This window comes from Macrosteles quadrilineatus, unplaced genomic scaffold (genome assembly GCF_028750875.1).
Source record: "Macrosteles quadrilineatus isolate MER2022 unplaced genomic scaffold, UCM_ALF_1.0 Scaffold_7__1_contigs__length_78375512, whole genome shotgun sequence".
NCBI lineage: Eukaryota > Metazoa > Arthropoda > Insecta > Hemiptera > Cicadellidae > Macrosteles > Macrosteles quadrilineatus.
Window position 1 is genome coordinate 23,645,793 of NW_026542600.1, and position 18,847 is coordinate 23,664,639.

General features: G+C 33.0%; 1 protein-coding gene across 1 annotated transcript in view; it reads left to right on the forward strand.

Annotated features, from left to right (window-relative positions):
• Positions 1–7,735, forward strand: part of LOC128998649 (acetylcholinesterase-like) — a 157,928-nt gene extending 150,193 nt beyond the window's left edge. The window contains exons 8-10 of the mRNA XM_054424875.1: positions 480–643; positions 1,533–1,690; positions 2,648–7,735. Of these exons, the coding sequence (XP_054280850.1) occupies positions 480–643; positions 1,533–1,690; positions 2,648–2,784 (459 nt within the window). The 3' untranslated portion in view covers positions 2,785–7,735. The remainder of the gene's footprint in view (positions 1–479; positions 644–1,532; positions 1,691–2,647) is intronic.
• The last annotated feature ends 11,112 nt before the right edge of the window (positions 7,736–18,847 follow it).

The window sequence follows — 18,847 nt, forward strand, 5'->3', positions numbered from 1 at the left end:
ATTCCACTTCGTAATTCAAACGAAAACCATCAATTAATTAATGATAATATTAATTATCAATAATTACAACCAATGAGTGGTGGATATCTTTAATTAGCAACATCAATAATCTTTTTCCGGTTTTATGGAGTTTGATACACATATTATTGCGTGTCTTATTTAATTATGCGTATGTTACTTTCCTTGAAATATGGGTAACCTTAGCCTTTTATCAAGTCATAGGAGCATTGATGGTTCTGAAAAAGGTCTAAGATATACATTTTTTCTAAATCGCATTTAGAACAATATACAGTACTCATAGGAAAACAATCATAATAAGAAAAACTTATATATTTCATAACTCATAAACATTTTGGGACTGAATGATCCTCTAAGATCGACGGGTACAAAGGATTACTGTGTGTCCCTTCGTAAAATTGTTCCGTAACTTCCTAGTTTCCGCAGAAAGAAGTAGACATAATTTAAGTTTGGGTTTGCAGAGAACGAGTACCAGCCTTTGGGGTGAGTGGATGGGTGTAATGCACGGTGACGAGATAGAGTACGTGTTTGGCCATCCTCTCAACATGTCTCTGCAATACAACGCCCGTGAGAGAGATCTCAGTCTACGCATCATGCAAGCCTACTCTAGGTTCGCTCTGACCGGGTAAGTAAACACTTAGTAGGCAGGACGATAGGCTCTATCCCCTAATGGACTTCAGGCTAGGCTTACAGGGTCTTGGCATTATCATTACAAAATCCATTGCTGATTGATGGGTTTTGAAACCGCACCTCGGAGACCCAAATACAGGCCAAATCGAGGTAGGCCTACTGTATGTAAACGATAGAAACATAGAGGTATTAAAAAAAATCAACGGAAAAATAATTATTAATGCCTTGAACGTTTCATCAATATTATAAATCATGAAATATAGATTGAAAGATCGTATCTTTCTTAAACTCAGCTACTTTATGTTTTCACGGGACTTTAATAGGTCCCGGGACTGCATTCGGGTCTGTATAAAAGGTGTCCGTGTATATGATAAAACGATTTTATCTCTTACAATGCAGATTTTGAAACTGTAGTTAGGAAAGACAAAACTCATGAAAACATTTAGTAAGACAGATCGACTGGTATATTACTACCCTCCATGCTAGTAAGTTGATAAACCTTTTAAATATCCTAGGCTGATAATTCTAAAAGTCACAACTAATAGAACTGATAATTCTAAAATTAATTGCTTTATACAAATACAAATTAATTACTAAAGGGGGCTATGGTACGTGGTTTTATTGCTAGTTGTAAGCATTATTTCGTAATTTACATGTTTTCCGACAAAATATAATCAATATTTGTAGTTAAAAACTATTGATTTACAACCTATCTTTACGATGGTAATACTTCTTAAATACATTAATTTTTGTATTGGAATAAAGAATTGAGTACTAGTTGGCATTTACGTCATATATAGATTGAATATGCAAATTCACAATACATATTGATACCATGATGTTTGTCCAACTTTATATTCTATGTGTATTTGCGTTCTCCTTAGGAAACCAGTATCAGATGACATAAACTGGCCGATATACTCCAGAGACCAGCCTCAGTACTACATCTTCAATGCTGAGAAAAGTGGCATAGGCAAGGGTCCTAGGGCAACTGCTTGCGCCTTCTGGAATGATTTTCTTCCCAGGCTCAAAGGACAGTCTGGTAAATATATAATGGAGACGTGCCATGAACGTAACGGTTCAGTGGGTGATGATTCTTGAAACTGTTCTAGGAGTTTGGTCTTCTTCAGCTTATATATTGGAGACAGTAACATATTTAAACACTGGGTTTGACGAATCCCTAGCTCTAAGAAAAGAAAAATAAGCTTATTATGGAAACAGTGGTTAACCCGCGGGACACAGTGGACCGACAAGGTCTTCTTATCTTGTTGAGTGATCACTGCGCATGTCATAATGCTTTATTGCTGAAAAGGCAGATAAAATTACCAATCCTCTTAAAAAAAAACAGACGAAAATTTTACTTTTTACTGCTAAATTCCGTTTAAATATAGTCCTGGTTATTCGTATGGTACTAAATTATCCCACCAACAGCCAACGAGAATTGATGAGTAATTATTATCTTCCTTTATTAATGATGAACACATTTTCCCGAATGGTATACCTAGCCTGGATTTTGTAAGAAGGATAAGTGTAGAAAGGTTTTTAGACTATTGTGCATATATAAAAATTGGGTTCAATTTTACATTAATTGGCAACGGTGTGGATATTTTAGGTTAGTGCTTATGATGATGACAAAATTTAACTTTTTCCAAACACATTAAATACTACTAGCACAAATTGAAGTCCTCGTAAATCTCATAGAGTTCACAACCTTTTTTTGGTAAATGTTACGTTGTTCATCAATATCAAAATTCAACTTTTGTAACAGCACACCACTAAATAGTGGCGGACCTCCTTTTTAAAATACCCAAAAATGAGTTAAGTGATGTTTATTCCAGATGTTGAACTAGTTTATGAGAAATCTAGTTGAACCCGTCTTCAGTAAGTAAAAAACATGGATAGGGGCTTTCCCTGACAATCGCCCGTAGTTCTGTAATGCATAGTCTGCAAATAGATCCACAGTGACAGGATAACTGGTGTTTCCTGTTCTCACTTTCAGACCCAGAGTGCCTGGCTGATCTCCCAGAAGCGCAGACTAGCAGTCCCTGGGTAGACAAGGTCAAGGACAACTCTACATCAACGACGTACAAGTCGTCTGTCATCACCATGCTGGGGCTGCTGTTGCTGACAATATAAGAAGCCAGCTGTTTAACACCTGTTCCACAACATTAGCCTAGCGACTGCCGGCGGGCCAGGGCTTAGCCGCCGCCGACAATGCTACTAAATTCGTACTCGATAGCACTTTTGTACTGTTACGTTTTATTTCACTTTATTTTAGAATGCAAGGCCCAAAAGGACCGTGTAAAAATGTACTCGTATGATTTAGGCCTAATTAGAGTAACGACTTATTTTATCGAGACTTAGGAGAGATTACTGTTATAGTTACCGTACTGTTAAGTAAGGTGACGATTCAGTCGAAGCATATCATATACGAATATATATTATATAATATCGGTTTTTGTAAATAGTACTCTACTCGAAGTCGGGTAGAGATACGATACATATCGAATACATATCAAAAATGTAAATTATATTTGTATCGATTTAGAAGTATAAGTGCGTAGAAAAACGGATGTTCGGTTAGAACGAGACATCGGGTGAATTCTAGATCGGTCAAGTACTCTCGGAGGTCGGATTACAGCTTTCGTGTGCTTTGTTCAGGAGAGTGCGAAGGACGAAGTGACCTCGTGTCCGACTACATGCGTCATGCCATCATGCCAGCACATTACATGGCGCCCACATCCCTGTAAAGTTATCGCATATTTTAGGAACTTTTACAAGTACCTTTCTCCCAAGACCGCCATTTTATACGCATCTTATATACAGTAACTGACAACTGTACAATATTGTGAATAGATCGACTTGTTATATAGCCATATTTATATTATATATTTCTACGCTACTTTTATCTACGTAAGGTAATGAAACAAGGTATCTAGTAAAGTAGGGATCACTTCGGGACAATCTGACTGCGATTTTCGAGGCAGGCTGAACGTTAAATATTCGATGATACAGTTCACTGTTTAACTGTCGCGGGTTTACGGACCGACGGGGAGCGAAGACCAGAACGAGACCAGCCCCCTCAGCGTCGTCTTCCTCGTCGGGGCTAGCCTAACGACTTGCAGACTTACGATGGAAACATTTTCAGAGAGTTTCGATGCTTTGTGTTTGCGTAAACACGACTTTACTTTTCCTCTGTAATCTTAAAAACAATCAGTGCGAACGTTAATTTTGACGTTTAATGTCTATTACAGTCGGTAATGGTAAATAGTAGTGGTGTTCATTTACGGAATTACAAATAAAAACAGTTCTTCTAAAGAATCTTCATAACGTGGTCTGTAAAATTTCTTTGTAGTTAATTTTATGTATAAACTGTAAAAGAATCTTGATGGAAACTTGTACCCAAATGCTAAAGTTTTTTTTTATTGAAGACAAACTAGTAATAGTTGTCTACTGTAGAGTGAGTGAACGCCACCTTAGCCGCCCCACTCGCCATGTCGCACATGAGTGTTAGAGTTATAGTAGTGCTCAATATATGTACCTTCACACAAAGTGCGTCTGTTTAGTATAAGTCTCAAGACCGGTTCACCCACAAATAGCTTTCACTTTGCGAATGTCCGGGGTACTGATAGCTTTAGGAACATGTCTTTGTAATAAGAGAGGACTAAATTTTAAATTCGAATGTTGTATTTTGTAAATATAAATGCGAAAAATCGTCGATAATTAGAGACTATCTTTAACTCATTAATCAGTTGTAACGAGTACATATCATTAGATTAGTTGTATGATTTAGGTTAGTAAATCAAAGGGAGTACGTTTTGATATATGGAAGTAAAATTTCTCGTCTAGTTACACTGAAAAGTAACAATAGGGGTTATTTTTTATATTTCATTAATGTATGTATTATTGTTGCCATACTTTTCCTCGGCGTCAAATATATATATTTGTTTTTGTAATATTGTATATCAAAGAAATGTAGTTTTTATTCCCTTGTCACATTACATACTATATCAGTGCTGAAGACGAGAGCTTGTAGTAGTTTTATTTCAGAGATGTAAGTTTACTGTGCCTCATACCGATCACTTCGGTCGCAACGCTGATCTCAGACGCTTATGCGTCTACCTCGTACCATATCACGTTAGTAGAACTAATGCCTTCACCTTACCACTTAAACCAATCGCAGTATACTCGTACCTTCCGGTGTAGCCATTTCATTTACTTACGTCTCTGTGGTCTGATTTTATATTTGTATAATTTTTATTAATGTGAAGCACTACTGGAATTGCCTTTATAGATTACAAGTCCGCTTTTTACATCAAGAACATGATAATATCGTATTGTGGTTTTAAGAAAATATATTATGGTATCGTAAAATTTATGATTTACTCCGATTACTTTTTATTTTAAAAATAGTAAAATCAATTAACGGAAGGAATTATACAAATTCAAAAGTTATCTTTAAGTGATATGAAAATTTAATAATTAAGAAAGGCGTATTTGAAAGTACATTTAGTACTACTAGGCGTCCCAAAATATCACAAATCTTGGAAATGTTTATCTTTCAAACCCCGAGCGCGCTACAACGTGAGATTCGCCTTTCATACAGCAGTTCCTGGAGTGAACCACCGCTACGCCACTTGAACACAGAAATCGCTCAAGAGAGCATTTGTGGATGTAACTTGACACATATCAAACATAGGCCTAAAGCTTGTGTATAAGTGTTGTAAAAATGTACTGTTACGATGTCCCTTGTGTCGTATGTGTAATTCTAAGAAGTAGCTGCGACAGTGTCCACCAACTCTCTGTGGCCCTAGCCCCCAATCTGCAGTTGAAAAACAACTTCCATGTACAAGTAAACATACGCTTCTTAATCTAAGTGTACCAAAAGCAATTTGTTTTGAAACCACCCGAAATAAAGGTTTCGATTTCAACTAACGATTGAGGGCCAAAGATGTTGTCGCTTGCTTACTAGAGATATCTCCCAGATTTACAGTTAACCGAACTAAGTTGGAAAAAATCTACAGTAGTCATAGAAAATGTTGGAAAACAATTCAAATCAGTTGACTATTATTAAAACTTGTATAACCACTAAAAGACAAAATTATTTTTATACTTGCAGCTCGAAATTTCACTTTATTATTTATTATATCTTAAAAATGAATGATAACCATGATTCAACCTTATTTTCAATTTTCCATTCCCAAAATCAGCTACGATAAAAAATAACCTACCCAATTTGTTTTATTTTTTTATTTTATTTTTATTTTATTTTATTTTATTTTATTTTGCCAACAGATTTACATCAATTTTACAGTTTGATTGAGTTGTAAATTGCTCATTATGACTAGATAACCCATAATAATAACAATGAAAGGAATGTCAAATGTAACAATAATAAGAGTAAAGTATGCATGTGAAAAACTTGGACAAAGAAAGAACTGAGTAACGATAAGCAAATACATTGTTGAATGAATAACGAAGAAATGTATACAATAAATGGCACATGGACTAACCTACAAAACAATAAACAATATAAATAACAATGAAATAACAATAAACAGATACATAAATATTTTTGTGAGAACAATAAATAATATTAAAAACAATGATAAATTATTATATTACACTAAAATGCGTATGATTACATACAAATACAGTATATAAGACAAAGTCTTTGGGTTACGAATGTTAAGTCTTTGTATATCAATAATCAATAATAATATTTTTAAACCAACCCTTATCCAAAGGAATCATAACTATACAAAAACATTAATAATTTATGTATTTTTCAAAATTCAAAGTAGCATTTTCTTTTACTAATAACTTTTTTCATACAAAATACTAATTTCTGTAAAGTGAATTGAGTTTGACAATAGACCGTATTTTGGTCGTTTATTCCAACTTAGTGAGCTGATCTGGAACCTGGGAGAACTTGAGTCACGCCTTATCTACTAAGGGAGAACGCCCTTCGGCTCAGGGGGTGTCTCTCCTTAGCCTACAAGCTTCTCTATGACGGAAACATGTTAGTGGGTCCTCTCCATCCTTCCTGCAGTAGTGTGCAGCTTTTCTATTGTAAGCTCAGCCTATGTATATGTAGGATGTATCTATTTATAAAATGTGTCTAACGCACGCCATAGCTAATATTAGAGTAGATTTCAGTTTGTTAATCAGTGAGATCGTGATAGCACACAGCAGACTGGAACTGAACTAAAACATATCACATACACAGACTTTGAATATTTTACCGGCGTGTTTGCAACGCTGACTTTATCGAAGAACGCCAATTCTTCCCATTAAAAATGATGTATCGATATAATATTTTTATATTACTCTCTATAAATTAATGAAATGTTATCTTTAAAACTGATGTACTATAATACACGTTTGATACCTTGTATACCTACATTCCAGTTGTCTACTTTGAGTAGTTGTATGGGTAAATATGAGGAAGAAGGTAATTAACGGGAAAACATTGTCCCTAAAATAGTAAAATTTAACAGTAAATAAGTACAGTTTGTTATTTTAAAAGCCAACAGTCGAATACTACAAACGCAGTTTATTTCGACTCTGCTGTATTGCGATTAACGCGCGACTAAAGGAATTAAGTGTACGGGAACTGTGAGTTTCAGTTTGTTGGAAAAGATATATAAGTTACCCATTGTTAGTGATAAGAGAAATTTTATACTTTGAAAAACTATATATTATAGCAGGATTGGAGACTTGTGGGGAGATGTACAATGCAGCTATATAATAGTTTTTCACTTTTTTATCCAGCCTCTGGTTCAGGAAAGAATGCGGTTTGAACATTAAAACCCGTCTTGGTTTGATTTTAACAACCGTTTTAACAACTTGTTGGGTTTTGTTATTAAAAACAGTGTGTATTCTATTACCTTGCCACGATTAATGTTTGCTGGTCAAACTATAATCTGTCACCCTCTATCGACGCTGCACGGTGCATTTCTCGCAAGCCTGCTGTTGTACTGCTTACCCGCTGTTCGGTGGATAGTCTGTTCATTTTATGTTTCTTGTTATGTATCACCTGACGTTGTATACACATATAGCCTCAATAAAAGAGGAATATGTCCAACACTTGTTTTATTTGCAATCCTCCTCCAATAATGTATTGATAATGAAAACAGTGGTGAAGAAAAATTGCAAAATATGTCCTGTGTATTATGAGTCGACTCATAAAAGGCACGCAGTATTGTAATTCTTTGGTAAAGGGTTACTTCAATTGGTCAATAAAAGAAAATACATTAAGACTACTTCCGACTACCTACATATGGTAATTTTTGAGTAGGCCTACAGATTATAGAATCTCATTTAATGAAAATATTCTTCAAAACTATAACGATATATTTTTCTCTTAATCATACACAAAATTGTCCGTACTCTATTGACAAGCAGTGTTAAGTATATAAAGTGATTTTGAAATTGACTTCGTAAGTAGTAGTATTGCACGTGTCTATAAATTATCAACACTGTACGTCAACTTTATCAAGCCAGTTGAGCTAAAAGTTGTGTCAGCATAAGCGACGAATCCAGGAGAATGGAACCAATTGAGACCAGGCATCCCATTCCAGTATCGACATTTCGTGCTGTGCGTGTGTTGGTAAGCCTGCACACGGGGAACAAGTTGGAATTGACTTATTACTTTGTAAATTCAATTTAGTTGTGGCGCTCTGCGGTGCACTAGACAGAAAACAACCGAACGAGTGGTTTAAGGTTATATAACTAAAAACAGATAACTAAAGAGCACATTGTATATAAACAAGAAAAATAGGTTTAAAAGGTACGGAAAAAAGTATGGTAATGACAAAATCAATTTAGCTAACTCAAGTATTTTCTATATCACCTGTATCCACCAGCAAGTGTGGATTTAGCTGGTTTAGCTCAAAAGGTGGCTGAAAACAATTTATTTGAAAATATGTTTGCTAAATGAAATAAAGATACAAACATTCTTATTTTTAATTAATAACACGTTTTAGAATAAATTTCTTGTGTAATATTTGAATACTATGTGATTGGAAGCTTTTTACACTTATATATACTTTTATTAAAGAAGTAAAGGTTTAACGAGTATCCATACCCCAGAAGATTTTGGATTCATGGCGTTTATAAAGATGTAAAATACTAGTAAAACCTCATACTAGTGATACTTCATACTAGTAAAATAAAAAATATAATTAATGAGGAATGATAATAAATTACAGTTTTACCAAAAATATGATTGATACTTAAGAGTCCAATGAAATACTGTTCAATTGAACACAAACGCCTTAGGCTGGATAAAGCGAACCTAAGTTTTTATAACTTTTCCTATGACTTATGACTTATTAACGCCAAATGATGTTTTATTGTTTATTGAAGAGCTACTACAAATCACATTACTAAACCCGTTGCTCTAGATAATAAAACACTGATGTTTGTACCACAACGTTTTGGGTTAACACGGAATCTTTATTTGAGCTTCCGTGTAAAACTTTATTTCAAAAAATACTCTGATATAATACATTTTAAAAATATGCTACATAATATAAATTAATGAAGTAGGCTATTAATGGATTGGTTTAAAGTAGATTTTCAAAAATGTCCTTACTGATTGTTAAACTTAAACGAAAAGTTAAATAATTATAACTTGACATTATCAAGGTTCATTACTTAAGTACCATAAAGGAGCGCTTAGAAAGGGTGATCCCCACGGGATCTTCCCAGCTACCTTTAAGGTTTTGAAATTAACTGTATGGATATTTTATACCCAATTGTATCCTAAGCATACAATTGGGTATATTCTATATTCATTACTGCCATTCGCTCAATTATTCCAAATGTTAAAAATCTTGTTATTTATTTATTCCAACGGAAAAAAAACATTTTACAATAACAAATACATAAAATGGATAATTTAACAAAATTTCACAAAATATGTATGAAGCTTATACAGTATACTGTATAAGATGGCAGACACAAGTATCATTAAAGGTTAAATTAACAATTACAAAGATAACTAATAGTAGTTTAATAGTAGTTGGTTAATAGTAGTTTACGCAACGATTGTGTAAAGACAGTATTAACGACACGAGCAGAAAATTTAAGGTACGAGCCTTGGCAGGTGCATAACCGGGTAATTTACCTACGACAGTGTTTTAATTACTAAAAATCACTATTCCTGACTTTTAAGAGAGGCTATGTTTTTGTAAATAAACTCTCATTGCCACTGACAGTGATGCAACGAATTATTGTACCAAACACTAATTGCACCACTCAACAATTAAATTGGCCTGAACAGCTGATCAGTTGAAGTTCAAATCATTACAATTTTACTTCTTCTTTCTCAATCCTTGAATCTCATTGGTCCGTTACCCGTGTTGTTACTTTTCAATTCTAAGTACTGAACTGAAACGGCTACTTTAAAAAACGCTCGTACGAAAAAATTAACAAGTAACATAATAAGATTGGTAACAATACCAAAAAATACAATATTACAAAGTACAGAATAACAAAGTGGACTGATAATAAAGTATAACAATCTATTACTAATCAACAACAGTCCAAGTAGCATAATAAACAAATTTAATTAAAGCATGAGATAATATAAAAAAATTAACTGACTTTAACAGACAAAAATCAAATTTAGAGCTTTTATGATTTTAAAATTTATGATTTGACAAACCACGGTAAGTACATTTGAATGATTAGTTTTATATTATTATTTCTTTACTTTGTACAGAAAATTCTGAAAGTTCATCGTAGAACCTGGCTTGACGTGCAGACAATCGCAGGGTACGTACGGATATCACTGTAATAGTATACAGTTTTATAAATTGAGATCAGCAATACCAGACCCGACGAGATTGATTAAGATAGCAAAAAGACATTTCTTTTGTTGGACGTTTTCTTTTCTTCTGTAGTTGAATTTGTTTTGAATTAAATATACGAACTTCTTCTATATACATTTTCTGTGAATGGGTAATTGTATTAAAAACTGATAACAAATATTATAAAATGTTTAGTAACAGTACTTAGATAGTTCTTTATTTATTCTTTAGCTGTGTTTAGAAAATTAATGTATCTACAAATAAATATATGTTTTAAGACATATTCAATCTGCAATTATTGTCTAAACAAAGCAATGATAATGTAACTTTCTATTGTTAAAAAACACAAAACCATTATTATATTGAAATTACGTACCTTGTTAGAGTTGGTTATAATTAAACCCTCTACTGACAAACAATACACTAAACCCATGCCTTTAGCTCCTATCTCAAGGGACCATTTATGAGGCTGCCATTATTACTATCACACAGGCCCCGCTCACTATGGTGGTAAGGGGGCAATTAAACAGATTGTTTAACCACAAAATTACAGATTATAAATGTAAAACCATCAGTTAGAAAATTCTTAAAATTAAACTATGAAAAAATACATAGGCATTCCAGGGGGACCCAAAACGGATATATCCACTCAAAACTCAAACTTGAAAATGTTTACGAAAACCATACTTTCTCCATATACGGTATACTATGTATGGTATAGGGGGAGAAAGTAAAAATTATTCCTGTTATATTTGGTACCATGAGTTTAAAATTGAAACAAAGTTGTATAGATCGTGTAAATTAGGATGGCTTGTGTGGATTGAATGATGGAAAGGTTCCCAACAACATTGAGAATCACACTATACACTAGTGTACATTCATTTATAGGTAATTAGTTGATGAGATGGCCGTGCAAAATAGCAGAAGTGACGATGGAAGAAGTGTTATTTCGCACACACGCATCCCACTGGCCAATGTAATTGATACGATCTACACTATGCTAGTTTTGGTCCACCCTGGGGGTCCATTCCCAGTACCCGTCATGTCTGACGAGCCTTCCCCTATCCGCCACCTGGGGAGGCGCCCGATAGGAGACTAGCAACTCCACACGGGAAAAATATGGTAGAGGTGGGCGGAATCATTTCTACAATATTTAACCCTTCTAATGTCAGTTTATAAATTTAAAAAAGTCACAAAGCACGATACCCGCTGTGGAAGGCGGTGCTAGACATAGTACTTTCCAAAGACTTCCTAACTTTTTAGGGATATTACATAACACTCTTCCAATAGATAAGAGTAATTTATATTTACAAATAAAAAAGCACATGCAGGGTATAATAGTTCTGCTGCTTCCCAAAAGGTATTCTAGTACTACTCCCAAAGATAAAAAATGACTCCGGAAGTAAACATTTTGTGCTGTTATAGTAAAATAAGAACCTTGTATTGAGAGACTTCCCAGAACAATCATCGTTAAGAAATGTTAACATAAGTGGAAAACGTAATAGATTATCCCCTACCCACCTGATACAGGCCACCTCTAATACTTAACCTAACGTGACTAACCTATACTGCCTATGAAGGTGTAGCCATAGAGATTAGTTATACATACTAACTGTAGGGGTATTTTCTAGAAGAGAGAGTCTGATCAAAATAATGTATATCCTCGAAAATGCATTACTCCTTAATACAATATTCAAAGGAATGTAATTAGTTTAATCTCTATAGGCACACCTGTAAATAATATATAGTTGACTACAATATATATTGAAGGCTCAGTTTTAAAATATTAATATGTACCTTAGTACGTTAGTAAACTGAGTTAATATCCTGACAAACTAAAAGTAAAAAAAAAAATAATAATACTACGGAGCCTTTCAAAGATTTAATAGTAAATTAATAATATTAAAATGTATAGAATAGCCCTTATTACTAAGGCCAAGATACCAGCCTAAACATATGAAAATTATTATAGCCTATCTACTAAACCAGACAAAAAGCAGTGTAACTAAACCAACCTGTTTTCTTAGTAACAATGCAGAAGTCACAGTAGGTTTCTTAATTTAATATCAACTAAACTTTGCAGCTATCAAACTCTTTTCACACTATTCACTGTTCCGAAGGTAACAAAAGTATAACATTGTTATATATTTACAACATATATATATATATTTTTAATTGTATTTCAATTCACTCTTTAACCATTACCAAGTACTAAGAAATTTCATGTAGTTAAGCCAATTCATAGAATTAATTTTGGCAGATATGTTTCCATGTATCCAGGCTAAATTAATACACGTTAATCTAAGACAAACAAAATCAAACGCTTCCTACCTTTGGTTGGCTTCAGCTGAAATTTGACCGATATGATGTGAACAAAGGCTATATGGATTTCGATTTGGGTTTTACTCCAATGATTATTTAAGAAACCTTCATATCTTTACAGCTATGTTACTTAAAGCTCCCAGCTTTTTATCATGGTATGGCCTACACTATAATTAACCTGTATATACACTTCTTTTTTGTTTCCAAAACCAATATACCAATGGACCCATGCATAACCTCCTATAATACGTATGCCCACGAGTTAGCCAAACCCATGTGAAAAATATCTTTTTATTTCACTTTACTACAGAAAAAGTAAGTTAAAACCAAAACTTCAAAAGATTTTTAATAGCTAATCTAAATATGCATTCTATTTCAAAATTAATTTTGTTTTGGATTCATTTTACACGAATTGTACATTTTTACTGTCTTGATTTAAAAATATTAATTCCATATTGGTCACTTGCATACTATTTTTATTTCCCCTTTAATAAATCTGTACGATAGAAGGATTAATTAATCTTAATCGATTGCTTATGGTAAATTAATCTCTATGCAGCTTGATGAAGGTGTTCACATCATTTTGGACTTTTATTAGCAAGACACAAGATACAAGCAATGAAATAACGTATACAATTGCCAAGATACATGTACGACATAAAACATGTTCAGGCATAACAAGAAAATATAATGTTGCTTACAATTACGTAGGCATAAGAAATGCTAATTTCGTCGACTAAAAACTGTCAGCGTCGATTCAAACAACATATCGATATTTAAATCATCCGGCGTGTTGTTGGTAAATATAGAAAATTGCGTTTCTCGATAGTCTTCTTTCTGTTGATATTTTAGTTAACTGGCCAACAACACCAACTGACTAACACTTCTTCCCTTCACGTGGTTGAAATAGTACCAACTTAATTCGATGTATGTTTCTATAAGGTACATCGAACCGGTAGAACGTATTCGTATAGTAAACCTAACCGAAGCCTGGATACAAGAAATTATTTAACACCTCAAACACTCAGAGATATAAATTCTTACCTGTGGTACGATTGCAACCACTAACCTGAGAACAAAGTTGTTTTAACTATTTATGTGTTTGAATGCTTATCTAAGGTACATCAACACATACTTTGACCATGAAATTTATTATACAGGAGGTATCTTCAGTCGTTGTTTTATGTTGTATTAAACTATCGAAATTATAACACAAATGCAAACCCTCCAATAAAATTGGAGTCAACAAATCCTGCTTAAAATTCCTTCTTAATATTTTATTGACAATGACAACTCATAGAAATGTAAATTTTGCTTGAAATGCAAATATTAAAAAACGAGAATTAATTTAGAGTTTCTGAAAGCTTAGTAATTCACGTTTTATAACAAAAAATATTAAACAGAGCTTACGTAAACATAGGAGATAAAATATGATATTTTGTATTTTGTTAAGAATATACCAACGAAGTAGCCTATCTTCATTTTTGTGGCTTTTTTTTGTTTATGTATTTTTATCACTAGGCCTAATAACTTAAAAATATTAACTATTTTCTTTCAAACTAAATCACAGTTAAAAAAAGCTCTTAAATAAGCTTGTTAGTAATTATCTTTCTATAAATAAATGTGGCCCTTGTATGGGCTATACTATATTCAATTCTTAACTCCATCGTAAATGGAAATTGATTAACTCAAGGCTTAGTCACAATTTAAATACACTTTCCTCCGAAATGTGTTTTATTATTGTTAGGCTAAGATTAATTATTTATTTATTTACATCTTAACGGCAGCAATCAATGATAATATAGACCTATCAAGTTAGAGATGATAAATAGGGCAAAAAATTAAGCTAATTATCCCTAAATGTAATAAAACTTTAATTTTATAAGGGCTATCTTTTTTACGATTATGACTATGAAGGTCAAATACAATTTCATCATTAGAAGTACCGTTTATCAACACTTCATTTAGTTTTAGTATGCCTAAATAAAGCACTGATTCAGCGAAAATCTAATTAGTCATTTTCTAAAACAAAATAAGCCATATGAATCATAGATTTAATCATTCTAATGTACGCTAGACTAGGATATTGTCATAAAATAACAAGTGGACCATTCCGTAATCAACTTTGGTTCAATTTTTTCACAAAATTTAAGCTTGTTTAATAATGCTTAATAATGAAAATACATAGGCCTACCAGAATTAGTACTGTAATGAATATCCAGAACAAAAATTATGTCGTCGCAGGAAAATCTGCATAAATATTATCACTGAATGGGTCACTTGACACTAACACTTTTAACTAAATGTCCACTAATACACACTTACAAATACTACGTGATACAGATACTAACATTCACTACAAGGTCACTACGAATACTACGAGTAGTAACATGAAAATACATTGTACAATTCAACGACAGTTACAAGACAACAATGGACCAATAAGAAACGAGCACGTCATGCGAGTAGAGGACTTGCTGATCAGCTGATCAGCTGACAACGAAATAGGTTTTTAGGTTAGTTAATTAGCCAACGTTTTAATGTGCTACAATACAATGTATTGTAATATTATTTATTGTATTATTTATGGAATATTAATTATGTAGCCTATGTATGTATTATATACTATTTAAATTAATATAACATAAAAATAGCTAAATAGCTCGACACGAAAAATATATTTTCGTTACAATTCAATTACGGAAGTAATCAACAGTCATAAGTAGTATTATTTTCACCAATAGTTACTAAATTCAAAGTAATATAGTTACTAAATTCAATGTAATATTTAGCTCAGTTCCTAATTTTGTGAATACCATTATTGAATTGTGAATATCATAATACTGTGCTCGTACTATGATTTAAGAAATGTTAAATTTAATTATACCATATTATAAGAAATGATTGAGTTTCGGATTAATAACATTGAGAGTGTATTACTGTGAAATGGGATAAATACGACTGTTTTTCCTAGAGTATTTAACAGCAAAAAACTATAAATTACATTGTTAAACTAGAGTCCTGAGCGTTGAAGCACAGACTATAGAATATGTAATGGTTTACTCTATAGTCTATGGTTGTAGTTTTAGACGGGTCGCCGGCGCGGGCACGTTGTTCCACGATCCCATCGTTGCGACGTTCCGCGATCCCAGTGACTAACGCGTCGCAACAACGCTGGCGAACAGATGTTTCATGAGTTAGTTGTTGCTGAAATTTATTGTGGAAATTTTCAACATAAATGCTCTTATGCACATAAATGTTTGTTATTGTAAGTTAAATGTGTACCTAATGAAGAAGGGAAATAAACTGGCTTTCTAGCTTACTGCTATCTCCTTATGTAGGCTACATATTTTAGCAACAGTTGGGTTGCAAAAGTCATATTTTAAAACGTTTGGATTTACTTCTAATTTGCAGTTGCTACAGTATTTTACAATTGACCACATTTAGTTGTACTGGGTTTTATTTAGTCATTTATTAAACATACACCATTACAGATTTACGGTTACACTTGTACGATTAGCTGGATATGGTTTTTATATTTTTCTGTCTGATATACATGATATTTAACCCCTTTTAGGAATTTAATACTCGTATAACACCATTATTATTGCATAACCGACTTAAATGGCTCAACAATAAAAAAATTAACAATACCTAAAATAAAATAATTAACAATTTACAATTAACAATTAACAATTTATCCTAAAATAATTAACAATTTACAATAGGGAAAATTTAGCAAATTTTCCCTCTCTGTAGGGAAGTAGCTATTACTGTAGGTGGCACGGCACAGTAAGAACTAGACCCGGGACCGACATAATTTTTCATTCTGATGTCCCCAAAGGCCCAAAAACACTATTTGTTCAATTTTTTAATGTATACCGGTAACCTATAATATGAACTATATGTAACTATCCGTGAATTCACGGGGGTACAATTTATAAACCACCATTAAAAAAGGAATATTAAGATAAAATCATTGACTATACACCTCTACAGTATTGTATAATCAATGATGAAATTTAAACCACTAAAAAAAGATGAACATGAGGCAAACCTCATTTTTGAAACTCTATTGTGTAAAAATATACGTCATACGGAAGCTGAACATTAGAAGGAATGTTAAAAGCAATGGGACCTTCGTAGTATGGGGCTCATAGTAAAATTCCTTACGTCTCTATTTCATACCTTACGTCCTGAGGTGGCCAAGCTGGGTACGGTCATATCCTGACTCGCCGCTCTTTTTCACGAAGACGACAACCCCTTGGACGAACACAAAGGATATTTTATGTTTATCTCTCATTGATTGTCTTTGAAACACCTTCAAGCACTCACTAGTATCCAATGGCTATACATAGCATCGATGTTAATTTAACGCACCACTATTAAGATAAAAGTAAATGATGAAATAAATAAACAAAAATTTAAATAAACAAACTACTGTGAATTATATGGCCAGATGTTGTTCATAGAATTAATTGAATAAGGTAAACCTCTAAAACATATGGTGCAGCCCTTTGGAAAACGTCCTGTGGGGTGGAGCCTTTAGAGATTTTTGTTCATACCAATAGTTTTCGGCAAATCTACAAACCCTGAGCTTCATTTTGATGTGCCATATGCCTATGGTTTTATTTAGTTAATGGTTTTAACGGTTTACATTAAATTTAACTAGCTGTTGGCCCGTCCTACGTACGGGAATCAAGTAGTCGATTATTACTGAATATAATTCAGAACAGTTAGTTTACACGCATAAAGGAACATTCTGGCAGTTTTAATAGGAAAAATACTCTTGTAAACCAATAATATCATGTTACAGTACCACCTATTTTTTTTCATCCAATTATAGGCCTTTACGATATGCATTTTAAATCCGATAAGTTTACAATAAAACAGTGATTGTGTTGATTTGAAAAGACTTGAAGTGAGATTGGCAGTCGATTCACACACACACACAAACACACACAAATTTGAAAACCACTCATTTTGGTTCAGGGAGGCTCAAAGCAAATATTTCCACCAAAATCTCAAACTTTAAGCCTTTTGACGAAAACTAAACTTGCTTTATACCCACTAACATGCTTGTTTTTAGGGAGAGAACGTAAAAACAGCGTTTGCCACTGTTTCACATAAACAAACAAAATTAAAATTTCCACAAATAGTATAGAACGATATGCGTGTATATTTAGTTTTGTTGTTGCAACTGGTGTCGATTCCAGTACACATAACATCATAGAAATGAAATCATAATACGATAGTTTCATATTACCGTTGTAACTAGTAATCATCACAAATTACGTATCCGCCCACATAACATCATAGAAATGAAATCATAATACAATAGTTTCATATTACCGCTGTAACTAGTAATCATCACAAATTGCGTATCCGCCCCTTTCTTTCCTCTAGATAAATTCTAATATTATCAATAACATATTTGTCCAATATCAAATTATATACTTATTAGTATTATAATAATATATAGAAACAAAATTGGCGTGTATTTGTTTATCTTTTTTAATGTTGAGATCTTGGATTTGAAATACGATATATATGTTTAAAAAATAAAGATTGTTAAATTAAGTCTGTTCAATGTGTTCAATTAATGTTTCCCATTTAATGAGAACAGCAATAGTTTACTCGAATTTGAAAATACTTCGGGATAAGATGATGTACAAGTAAAGTGGTCTAATAACTCTAAGTGGCATAATCCCTTTACTTTGAATTATGGGAAAAGTTTGTGGTGGTGAGGGCAAATTATGTTCATAACTGAATCCCCAAAGCATCCCTTTGGGGAGATTGAGAATCCCAATGAACTTAACCATAAATACATATTTTTACTTATTACTTTGTAGGAGCTACTATATAAGTTTTGAAACATGTCCATACTGGTCGTATAACAAAGTTGTATATGACTATCATACTTAATACTATAAAACTGAAAGTTTGAGTGATTGTTTGTTTGTATGAGGCTGAATAATGCATTAACAAAGTGTTTACAGTAAGTAGCTAGAATCGCTATATTGTAGATAAGCAGATTGACAAGGCCGCTTAAGAAAAAA